General features: G+C 46.9%; 1 protein-coding gene across 1 annotated transcript; it reads right to left on the bottom strand.

The window, feature by feature from the left end:
- Positions 1–4,080: 4,080 nt before the first annotated feature.
- On the bottom strand, positions 4,081–12,408 carry il17c (interleukin 17c). Its single transcript, XM_034175640.1, has 3 exons — positions 12,340–12,408; positions 12,026–12,249; positions 4,081–6,186 (listed from the first exon to the last, which is right to left on the bottom strand). Exons 1-3 carry the CDS (start codon positions 12,352–12,354, stop codon positions 5,940–5,942), a joined length of 486 nt encoding a protein of 161 aa, XP_034031531.1. The 5' UTR covers positions 12,355–12,408; the 3' UTR covers positions 4,081–5,939.
- Positions 12,409–12,624: the final 216 nt, after the last annotated feature.

The raw sequence follows: 12,624 nt of genomic DNA, 5'->3' as shown, positions 1-12,624 counted from the left end.
TAAAAGCATAATTTTACTATTGCACTGGAGATGTGGTTAAATATTGTACCGAGAACACTGTGAACAGTGTGTACAAGATTTCGCCAGTTTGCATGGAACCAAAGGTTATAACTCCCTTTTTCAAAGGGGTTCCAATTCTACTCCCCAAGCCTGTGGAACATCAAAAGTTATTTTCTCTGAGCCCACACAGCAAGATAAAGATGTCAAACACCAATTAATTTACGACACCTAAAAGTATACTTTTGGGGAGTCTGGTGGTCTTTTATCAGTCATGAATCAGCCATTTGCTGCAGCATACCTCCCATATAGCCCACAAAAGCCATAGATAGAAGCCCGAACAAACCCTGCCTATGACTCCAGCAACTCGGGTTAAATGACGAAAATCCAAATAGCTCTTTCCAAAAGCTAACTGGGCAACATGAAGAGATCACAGCTGTTTGGTTAAATGTGACCTCAGAATGGCCAAATTCACTTTTGTTGGCCACATAAGACTGGCAGCGCTCTCTAGAAAAGACGCTACCACAGCGACTCCAAGTGGATCAGTTTGGAATTGACACAGACTCTTCTGACTAAACTTTGGAACAAAAGAAAAAAGGAATCCCATGTTTTCTGTCTTCCTTTTTCCTTTTTTTTTTTTGGTCTGGTGTAATCAAGTATGGAATTGTTAATCCACATTGTCTCTGAATATTTTAGATTGAATGTAGCTAGAAGTTAGAAAGTCTTACAAAATGTTTTTGTTTCATATTACGGTTATTGTGTTGTAGATTGATTGTTAAATCGAGAGCTTTGCCCCCCTACTCAGCTCTCTCTTCACCACGACGGTCCGATACAGCGACCACATCACTGCAGATGCTGCACCGATCCGTCTGTCAATCTCACGCTCCATCAGTCCCTCACTCGTGAACAAGACCAGAGATACTTAAACTCCTCTCCCATGACCAGTACAAAATCAAGGACCGAGACGTCGCCCGGTATGGCCGAGCCGGGGCCCCACCCTGGAGCCAGGCCTGGGGTTGGGGCTCGCGCACGAGCACCTGGTGGACGGGCCTTAGCCCACGGGGCCCGGCCGAGCTCTGCCCGAAAGAGCGATGTAGGCCCGCCCTCCTGTGGGTTCACCACCTGCAGAGGGGGCCATGGGAGTCGGGTGCAGAGAGGATTGGGTGGCAGTCGAGGGCGGGTGGCCCAGCGGCCCGGTCCGCACTCACAGCCCCTGGCTGTTGGGATGTGGAATGTCACCTCACTGGGGGGGGAGGAGCCTGAGCTTGTGCGGGAGGTTGAGAGATACCGACTAAAGATAGTTGGGCTCACCTCCACGCACAGCTTGGGCTCTGGTACCCAACTCCTGGAGAGGGGCTCGACACTCCACTTTTCTGGCGTTGCCCATGGGGAGAGGCGGAGAGCTGGGGTAGCATTGCTTATTGCTCCCCAACTCAGTCGCCATGTGTTGGAGTTCACTCTGGTGAACGAGAGGGTCATGTCCCTACGCCTGCGTGTCGGGGACAGGTCTCTCACTGTTGTCTCAGCCTATGGGCCGAGCGGCAGTGCAGAGTACCCGACCTTCTTGGAGTCCCTGGGAGGGGTACTAGATAGTGCTCCAACTGGGGACTCCATTGTTCTCCTGGGGGATTTCAACACCCATGTGGGCAGCGACAGTGAGACCAGGAGGGGGGTGATCGGGAAGTACGGCCTCCCCGATCTGAACCCGAGTGGTGTTCAGTTGTTGGACTTCTGTGCTAGTCACAGTTTGTCCATCACGAATACCATGTTCGAGCACAAGGGTGTCCATAAGTGCACGTGGCACCAGGACACCCTGAGCCGGAGGTCGATGATCGACTTTGTAGTCATATCATCTGACCTTCAGCCACGTGTCACGGACACTCGGGTGAAGAGAGGGGCTGAGCTGTCGACTGATCACCCACTGGTGGTGAGTTGGATCCGCTGGGAGGGGAGGAAGCCGGTCAGACCTGGCAGGCCCAAACGTATCGTGAGGGTCTGCTGCGAATGACTGGCAGAACCCTGTGTCAGCAAGGTCTTCAACTCCCACCTCCGGGAGAGTTTCTCCCAGATCCCGGGGGAGGTTGGAGACATGGAGACCGAGTGGACCATGTTCTCCACCTCCATTGTTGATGCGGCTGCTCGTAGTGGGCAGTAGGGGCAGTAGGGGTCACAAGGTCTCTGGTGCCTGTCATAGTGGCAATCCCTGGACCCAGTGGTGGACGCCGGAAGTAAGGGATGCAGTCAAGCTGAAGAAGGAGTCCTACTTGTCTTTGTTGGTAAGTGGAACCCCGGAGGCAGCTGACAGGTACCGGCAGGCCAAGTGTGCTGCAGCCCGTGCGGTCGCAGAGGCAAAAACTCAGGTCTGGGAGGAGTTTGGAGAGGCCATGAAGGAGGACTATTGGTCGGCATCAAAGAAATTCTGGCAGACTGTCCAACACCTCAGGAGGCAGAAGCAGCTCTCTACTGGCACTGTCTACGGTGTGGGTGGGCAGCTGTTGACCCTTACTGGGGATGTTGTCGGGCGGTGGAAGGAATACTTCGAGGATCTCCTCAATCCCATCATCACGTCTTCTGAAGAGGAAGCAGAGACTGGGGACTCAGAGGCAGACTCATCCATTACCCAGGCCGAAGTCACAGAGGTAGTTAAAAAGCTCCTCGGCAGCAAGGCTCCTGGGGTGGATGAAATCCATCCTGAGTACCTTAAGTCTCTGGATGTTGTGGGACTGTCTTGGTTGACATGCTTCTGCAACATCGCGTGGCGGTCTGGGACAGTGTCTCTGGATTGGCAGACCAGGGTGGTGGTCCCTCTGTTTAAGAAGGGGGACCGGAGGGTGTGTTCCAACTACAGGGGGATCACACTCCTCAGCCTCCCCGGTAAGGTCTATTCCAGAGTAGTGGAGAGGAGAATTCGACCAATAGTTGAACCTCGGATTCAGGAGGAGCAGTGTGGTTTTCGTCCTGGTCGCAGCACACTGGACCAGCTCTACACATTCCATCGGGTGCTCGAGGGTTCATGGGAGTTCGCCCAATCAGTCCACATGTGCTTTGTGGATCTGGAGAAGGTGTTCGACCATGTCCCTCGGGGCACCCTGTGGGGGGTGCTCCGGGAGTATGGGGTCCGGGTCCTTTGCTAAGGCCTATCCGGTCCCTGTATGACCGCAGCAGGAGCTTGGTTCGCATTGCCGAGTAAGTCAAAACTGTTTCCAGTGCACGTTGGCCTCCGCCAGGACTGCCCTTTGTCACCGGTTCTGTTCATTATCTTTATGGACAGAATTTCTAGGTGCAGCCAGGGTGTAGAGGGGGTCTGGTTTGGGAACCACAGAATCTCATCTCTGCTGTTAATTTGGTGAAAGCTGGAACATACCATTCAAATCGGCTTTGCCTTGTTGAATGGTATGTTCCAGCTTTCACCTCATAAAATATTCATACCATTGAACTCATAAACATTCATTATTTGTATATTGTTATCATCACAATACATCACTGTGATATGTCCTGTCCTATTTAACCCCTGACTGAGTTAAATAAATGATGAAACGTGCAGTTGTCTGTGATTTCTGTGTTTAAAACAGAGGTGTCAAATCTGCCCCTGCAGAATTTATGGCTGGCAGACAGAGACTGATTTATTATTTCCTGTTGGCTGATATTCCATATACTGACATTATAACCGTGTTATAAACGATCAGACCAACAGGTGGTGCCCCAAATTTATTTGAGGTAAAAATAAATGTACATTTGCTATATATTTTGATGCCACTGCATGAGGCAAAATTATTCAATATTAAAATTCATTTTAAAATCTAATATACGCAAAGGTTCTTGAAATGGAGCAATATCCTCATCTGGTGGACATTTACCATTAATGCAGGTACAACAGTGCTTTGCCAAGAGCTTTAGTAGTAACTGTTATGGAGCACAATTTTTTTTAAATACACAAAGGCCTTTACACACACACACACACACACACACACACACACACACACACACACACACACACACACACACACACACACACACACATACACACACACACACACACACACACACACACACACACACACACACACACACATTGTTTTCTTTTAAATTAAAAATTTATTTACTTTTATCCACTTCAAAGAAGCTGACATCATGTTACAATCTTTATTATACGTAAGAAAGTCCCACTGGGACAAAACCCTGTAAATACACAGTTATGTCACACTTTTGTGTATTCTAAACCCTTTTACATTTTTAAATACTTCACACGCAAAATAAATAGCTATTAAATATTATTATCAGTTAACTTACTATCTTACAAAACTATATGATAGCTAGTTTCTCTTATGACAAAGTCATCAGTAATAAAAACAGCCAGTTTACATAGTCTGCGTTAGAGCAGTGTTGTAAACAATAAACAAACAAACAACAGAGCTGTGTCCAATGTGTAGCTCATACCCAACAATCCAGCGTCACTCGTTTTCACACACAGTATTAAATGATCACTTATGACATAGTCACTGGAGACAATAAATCCGTCTAATAAAACAGACACAGTGTCACTGCACAGGTCATCATCTGTGCGTCCTGAGCTGTCGCGCCCTCATCAGGTAGCACAGGCCCTCACACTTTGTAACAATCTAATAAATAGAAGCAAAAGTTTCTGAAAGCTGCCCTAAATTCTCAACTTGGTGTAACATAAATAAATAACCAATGGTCATAAATAAAAGGCAGGATTTAAAACAAACAAAACAAACAAACAAAAACGTGCGAAACAAAGTTACCTCTACAGGTAGGTCAGGTCACATGAGAAATTCACCATGTTGTACATTTCCACAGGATCATCCCAAAGCACAATACCAGTCACATGCAACACTTTTTTTAAACACAAATTTCTGTTTACAACAATTCATTTCTTTTCCAGTTTTTACACCCGGCATGTCAAATCCAGAAGCAGGTTTTGGATGGTAGTTGAGTCATGAAGAGGTGAACACATTTTTCAAATTGTACTTTTAATGTGTACAGCATTGCTGTATAGTGTTTCCTTTAATTAGTTTACTGTCACATTTGTTCCTTATGACATCACAAAGACGTGGTGGAGGACACGTGATCACACATTTGCCGATGTGGGGACGCGATCATGAAAAATCGTTGATGTATTTGAACACATTTTTGTCATGAGCTGGTTGTTGGATCAGGGAAAAGTAGAGCAGATTTTATGAACATGAATCTACTTCAAATAAAATTTAAAAAAGAAAATGCTTCTTCCTTTAATAGTGTTTCCTTATGCCATCCCAAAGATCTGAGTTGGAGGACATGTGATCGCCCCTGTTTGATTGTGTGGGGAAGCGATTGCATGAAACATGAGTTTGACCAAAACTACTCTGTAATTTAAAAAGTACCTTTCTTCCTTTATCATCCTTGCCTCATGACATCACAAAGATATATGTGAAAACTGAGACGTAGTTGCTCTCCTCTGTTGGCATTATGGTTTGGCAGAGGTGTGGGCTTTCATTCTGTTGGAGAACTGTCACTGTAGAGCGCTTCCTCCTGGCATTTCACATTAAAAGCCATAAAAGGAGAATGGTGCCCTTTAAGGCTATAAAGCTGTTATTGTGAAACATCCATGAAGGAAGCACAATAGAGAAAGTGTCTTTTGTAGAAATTGTACATTATTGTGGATTTACCAAGAGGACGGGTAAACATGAATTGTTAGTGTTACAAACAGCACCAAGAGGAGATTTAAAAAAAAAAAAAAACCCAAAGGTGTCTTCTTTAAATATTAAGTATAAGACTCTTAAAATAAATATAAACCCTGCTTCAAATATATAAAGATGACATAAATAAGAAATGAAACCTCCAGAACCAAAAGAACAAAAGGTACTGATGTCCTCAGGGAGATGTTGTAGAGGACTTTGTGTGCTTTAAAACAAACACAGTGTGAAGGTCTGGACGCAGTTCCTTCAGATGGTGTTGGGTCGAGCACAGGTGCAACCCACTCCCACCTGCTCAGTCACCGGTACCAGGCGGTACTTCTTTCCATCCTCACAGAGTTCCCTCTTTAGGAACACCCTGCTCTGCCTGATGAGGGCCGAGTTGTAGTCGTGACTCTCCACCAGTTCATTGCTGTCCGAGGTTATAATGCATCCTCTGCACAGACACTGAGCCTCGGCCACAGTCGGGGGGAAATGGTCCTTCATGGTTCTCAGGCTGAAAAAGAACAAGACCACATTCCCATCAGACAGATCCAGAACACAAGATCAATCCTGCTGAGGTCAATTAAAAGTTTGCAAAAGTGACAAAAAGGATAAATTGGAAATAATAGAAAAATAATGAACTTGATTAAAATTAGGAATCAGTGAAACACTCAAAATATGTAAATGATTTGAATATTGAAAATCAAAATGCTGATTACAATATCAAGAAAGCTAGTTAAAATCCTTGGGTTTGTTAAAAAAAAATGTATTTCAGTCAAAATCCCAAAACTGTCAAAGTAATTCAATCTATGATTATGGTTTTGTATAAATCCATCCATCCATCCATCCATCCATTTTCTTCCGCTTTATCCGGAGTCGGGTCGCGGGGGCAGCAGCTCAAGCAAAGCCGCCCAGACCTCCTGATCCACACACACCTCCCCCAGCTCCTCCAGGAGAACCACAAGGCGTTCCCAAGCCAGTCGAGAGATGTAGACCCTCCAGCGTGTCTTGGGTCTTCCCCGGGGCCTCCTCCCAATGGGACATGCCCGGAACACCTCTCCAGCGAGGCGTCCAGGGGGCATCCGGAAAAGATGCCCGAGCCACCTCAACTGACTCCTTTCGATTTGGAGGAGCAGCGGCTCGACTCCGAGCTCCTCCCGAGTGACCGAGCTCCTCACCCTATCTCTAAGGGAGCGCCCAGCCACCCTGTGGAGGAAACTCATCTCGGCCACTTGTACTCGCGATCTCATTCTTTCGGTCATGAGCCAAATCTCATGACCATAGTTGAGGATCGGAACGTAGATCGATCAGTAAATCAAGAGCTTTGCCCCCCTGCTCGGCTCTCTCTTCACCACAACGGTCCGATACAGCGACCGCATCACTGCAGATGCTGCATCGATCTGTCTTTCGATCTCACGCTCCATCCGTCCCTCACTCGTGAACAAGACCCCGAGATACTTAAACTCCTCCACTTGAGGCAAGGACACTCCACCGACCTGAAGAGGGCAAAGCACCTTTTTCCGGTCGAGAACCATGGCCTCGGATTTGGAGGTGCTGATCTTCATCCCAGACGCTTCACACTCGGCTGCAAACCACCCCAGTGCACGCTGAAGATCCTGATTTGACGAAGCCAACAGAACCACATCGTCCGCAAACAGCAGAGACGAGATTCTGTGGTTCCCAAACCAGACCCCCTCTACACCCTGGCTGCGCCTAGAAATTCTGTCCATAAAAATAATGAACAGAACCGGTGACAAAGGGCAGCCCTGGCGGAGGCCAACGTCCACTGGAAACAAGTTTGACTTACTACCAGCAATGCGAACCAAGCTCCTGCTGCGGTTGTACAGGGACCGGATAGCCCTTAGCAAAGGACCCCGGACCCCGTACTCCCGGAGCACCCCCCACAGGGTGCCCCGAGGGACACAGTCGAACGCCTTCTCCAGATCCACAAAACACATGTGGACTGGTTGGGCGAACTCCCATGAACCCTCGAGCACCCGATGGAGGGTGTAGAGCTGGTCCAGTGTGCCGTGACTAGGACAAAAACCACACTGCTCCTGAATCCAAGGTTCGACCATCGGTCGAATTCTCCTCTCCAGTACTCTGGAATAGACCTTACCGGGGAGGCTGAAAAGTGTGAGCCCCCTATAGTTGGAACACACCCTCCGGTTCCCCTTCTTAAACAGAGGGACCACCACCCCAGTCTGCCAATCCAGAGGCACTGTCCCCGATCGCCATGCGATGTTGCAGAGGCGTGTCAGCCAAGACAGTCCCACAACATCCAGAGACTTAAGGTACTCAGGACGGACTTCATCCACCCCAGGAGCCTTGCCACCAAGGAGCTTTCTAACCACCTCGGTGACTTCAGCCTTGGTAATAGATGAGTCCGCCTCTGAGTCCCCAGTCTCTGCTTCCTCTTCGGAAGACGTGACGATGGGATTGAGGAGATCCTCGAAGCATTCCTTCCACTGCCCGACAACATCCCCAGTCAGGGTCAACAGCTCACCACCCACACCATAAACAGTGCTGGTGGAGAGCTGCTTCTGCCTCCTGAGGCGTCGGACGGTTTTCCAGAATCTCTTCGAGGCCGACCGATAGTCCTCCTCCATGGCCTCCCCGAACTCCTCCCACACCCGGGTTTTTGCCTCTGCAACCGCACGGGCTGCGGCACGCTTGGCCTGCCAGTACCTGTCAGCTGCCTCCGGGGTCCCACCTACCAACAAAGATAAGTAGGACTCCTTCTTCAGCTTGACAGCATCCCTTACTTCTGGCGTCCAACACCGGGTTTGGGGATTGCCGCCACGACAGGCACCAGAGACCTTGTGACCACAGCTACGAGCGGCTACATCGACAATGGAGGTGGAGAACATGGTCCACTCAGACTCCATGTCTCCAACCTCCCCCGGGATCTGGGAGATGCTCTCCCGGAGGTGGGAGTTGAAGACCTCGCTGACAGAGGGTTCCACCAGTCATTCCCAGCAGACCCTCACAATACGTTTGGGCCTGCCACGTCTGACCGGCTTCCTCCCCTCCCAGCGGATCCAACTCACCACCAGGTGGTGATCAGTCGACAGCTCTGCCCTTCTCTTCACTCGAGTGTCCGAGACACGTGCGCGAAGGTCAGATGATACGACTACAAAGTCGATCATCGACCTCCGGCTCAGAGTGTCCTGGTGCCACATGCACTTATGGACACCCTTGTGCTCAAACATGGTGTTCGTGATGGACAAACTGTGACTAGCACAGAAGTCCAACAACTGAACACCACTCGGGTTTAGATCGGGGAGGCCGTGCTTCCCGATCACCCCCCTCCAGGTCTCACTGTCGCCGCCCACGTGGGCGTTGAAATCCCCCAGAAGAACAATGGAGTCCCCAGTCGGAGCGCTATCTAGTACCCCTCCCAGGGACTCCAGGAAGGTCGGGTACTCTGCACTGCTGCTCGGTCCGTAGGCCGAGACAACGGTGAGAGACCTGTCCCCGACCCGAAGGCATAGGGACGCGACCCTCTCGTTCACTGGAGTGAACTCCAACACATGGCGACTGAGCTGGGGAGCAACAAACAATGCGACCCCAGCTCTCTGCCTCTCCCCGTGGGCAATGTCAGAAAAATGAAGCATCCAGCCCCTCTCCAGGAGTTGGGTACCAGAGCCCAAGCTGTGCGTGGAGGTGAGCCCGACTATCTCTAGTTGGTATCTCTCAACCTCCCGCACAAGCTCAGGCTCCTTCTCCCCCAGCGAGGTGACATTCCACGTCCCAACAGCCAGGGGCTGTAAGCATGGACCGGGCTGCTGGGCCACCCGCCCTTGACCGCCACCCAATCCTCTCTGCACCCGACCCCCATGGCCCCCTCTGCAGGTGGTGAACCCACAGGAGGATGGGCCCATGTCGTTCTTTTGGGCTGAGCCCGGCCAGGCCCCATGGGCTAAGGCCCCAACCCCAGGCATGGCTCCAGGGTGGGGCCAAGGCTCCGCCATATTTTGTTTTGTTTTTATAAAAGCGGTTACAAAAAGTGGTTTTGTATAAAATATCTAAAAATAGAAAACCATCTTTCAATCATGAAACTGTTTAAAAATGAACAAATGCCAGAACTGTGAATACTTAAATGTCAGTAAATTCAGTTATCACATTCTTATATAGTCTTGATGAAAAGTGGAGTCAATGTCAACAATCAGCAAAGAGAGAGAGAGAGAGAAACATACACAACATAAAAATCCTTGAAACTTTTTAGTTTATATGGAATAAGTCTAGAAAATAAAAAATTCTCACTTGTACATATTAAAAGCCAAGTGGCCTCTGTGTACGTGGATGTGTGTGTCTGTGTGTGTCCATGTGTGTAACTTCAATTACGGAGAAACTGGGGAGAGCTGAAAATTGTGGTTTGGTATGTTTATGTATTTTGGGACAAGGATAAATGGCACAAACGGAAAGTTGATAGGACTAATATATTTGGAGAAATTAGGGATATTAGCTAAAAAACTGTGAACAATGGACGTTGATATTGCGAATTAATCAGTCAGACAAGCTCTGAACAAAGGAAGTATCTCAACCTTGGCAGTTGTAAAGCATGACATCAACTAAATGTGCCAAATAATAAACTATTCACAAAACGTTCTCATTTCAATATACTACACTTTAAGTTAAAATCATTATAGAAAATTTCTGTAATTTATTACCACCCTTGAATAATGTCAGCTATTTTATAAACACTAGGCTACACAATCTAGAACCTGTGGATCCCCATGGGCAATGCGCTACTTCTCAAATAACTGACAAGGCTGGCTTGGGAACCTTGGGCCTTGGGGTTCCCCCGGGGGAGCTGGGGGAGGTGTGTGTGGATCGGGAGGTCTGGGCGGCTTTGCTTGAGCTGCTGCCCCCGCGACCCGACTCCGGATAAAGTGGAAGAAAATGGATGGATGGATGGATTTCACAATATTCAATTTTTTTTTTTTAGAATTACCTGTATATGTAAATATTAAAATCTGTCCCAGTTTGCAGGTTTTCTAGACACATCTATTTCTTAATAAACTTTTCATTCATTTAAAATATTTAACATTAATGTGTTAAAACGTCTTCACACTTTTTCTTTTTTTTGTTAATGGTTACCAGTGGGAAGTGGGAATTTTCATCTGGGAAATTCCAACTTTGTCTGGACCACAATATGTGTGGTAGCAAAACACAAAGTACTGTAGTATCAGCAGTAGTAGTGGTGGTGGTGGTAGTAATAATAATCATAATAATAATAATAATAAAATGAACCCTGTATTTCACAAAAACAGATCCAGGTCAAGGTGTCATAATATATCTTTGAGTGACTAATTCAACTAATATCAGTGGATCCAGTTTTGGAAAGACAAATGATGAAAATGACCAATTTCATCACGTAAAAAACAAACAAAATAATAAAAAAAAAGAGCCCTTGATCATTTCACTGGATTTATACAGATTGGCTAAAAGTGTTAAGAATAATCATGTGAACACATGAACCACCCAGCCAATCAGGAAACAAGGACCTAAAGTATCGATTATCTGGGTCCATTCACAATTTGCAGCACTTTGTGTAGTTTGTTGACAACGTGGTACCCAAACCATCAACTAATTTGCCTGAAATGCCGAATTTTGATGATTTAAAAAATTGCAGGCTTCAGATGTTTCTAAATAATTTTGATCTAAACCTTTTGCTGAAATGGGTAAAATGTGATTCTCTATCAATACAAACAATAAAGCCTCTTACATCCTTCCACAAGTACAACATTGATTTTTTTTTAAGGAGCAAAAACTAGTGAAGTTGCACTTTCCCCCCCACAACTGAGTAATTATTTTTTCTATTTTTGACTGGTATTTGAAAACGTGGAACATTTGTTGCCTTGCTCATGGGTTGGGTAAGGTGTAGACTTGTATGCACTTTGAGGTAACTTTGTCATAATTTGTTGCTGAGGAAAATAACTGAAATGGAAACAAACAGCAATATAGACGTTTAGCTAATGCCAAAAGAAAAATAAGACTGAATAGATTAGAAAAATCCGCAAAACAGTCAAAACAATGAGAAAATACGATTTTGAGATTTAAAATAATAATAATAACAAATCTAAATTTTAATTGAGCCCAAGTTAAAGTTGAAAAAAAAAAACAAACAAATTATGTCATCACAGGTAAACTTTATGAGACATATTTCATATATATTTCAACACAGGAAAAAAGTAAATTAGGAAAATTAAAAGTGAAATAAAAACATTTTGACATAATATTGACATATTCTGATTTAGAGAAACAAAATGTTACATTTAAACTAATTTTAATAAGTTGCTGTTTTTTAAAACTAAATATATAAAGTTTTTGTTTGCATCCACACTTACACGTAGGTCCACGGAGACAGAGACCTGCCGCGGAGCTCCGTGTGATGGTACTGGTCCAGCGGACAGGTGAGCGGCTTCTCGGGTGCGGTCAGGTGCGCGGGTTGCGGCGGTTGCGGGTAATGAGTTTTCAGTTTGCGCTCCGCGCGCTCCTCCAGCTCGTGCTCGTCGTGGCACGGCAGCTTGGACGTCAGGACGGGAGCGAGCACGAGTGCGCAGAGGAGGATCTGAGGAGAGACAGAGAGAGACGGGGAGCTGAAGCGGAGCTGGAGGAGGAGGAGGACCCGTGCAGAGGTGGAGGTCGCGCACGCACTCACCTGTGTCAAGTCCATGTCACCTGGAGAGCACGCGCTGTTTCTTCTCTGCCCAAATAGCGCACGCGGTTTTATAAGAACACCTGGGGAAAACCGGCGGCATGAGGAAATGGAAATCCTCTCTCGTTCCTGGACTTCCTCTTTTTGTGGGCGTGAGGGCCACATGATGTCAACCGTGATGAAATCTAGGAAAAGTCCTGAAGTGCTGTTAGACACTGTGTGTGGGTCAACGCCAACGCGTGTATGCGGTTTATTTCATCAGTCCATGTGGGTGCTGGCACAGTGGTT

Source organism: Thalassophryne amazonica, chromosome 8, assembly GCF_902500255.1.
Source record: "Thalassophryne amazonica chromosome 8, fThaAma1.1, whole genome shotgun sequence".
Classification (NCBI taxonomy): Eukaryota; Metazoa; Chordata; class Actinopteri; order Batrachoidiformes; family Batrachoididae; genus Thalassophryne; species Thalassophryne amazonica.
This window is presented reverse-complemented; position numbering and strand designations above follow the sequence as displayed.

Coding starts and splice junctions, on each gene's coding strand:
- il17c (XM_034175640.1), bottom strand. Junction 6,187..12,025: donor CTGTCTCCGTGGACCTACGT/GTAAGTGTGGAT, acceptor GTTCTTTTTCAG/CCTGAGAACCATGAAGGACC.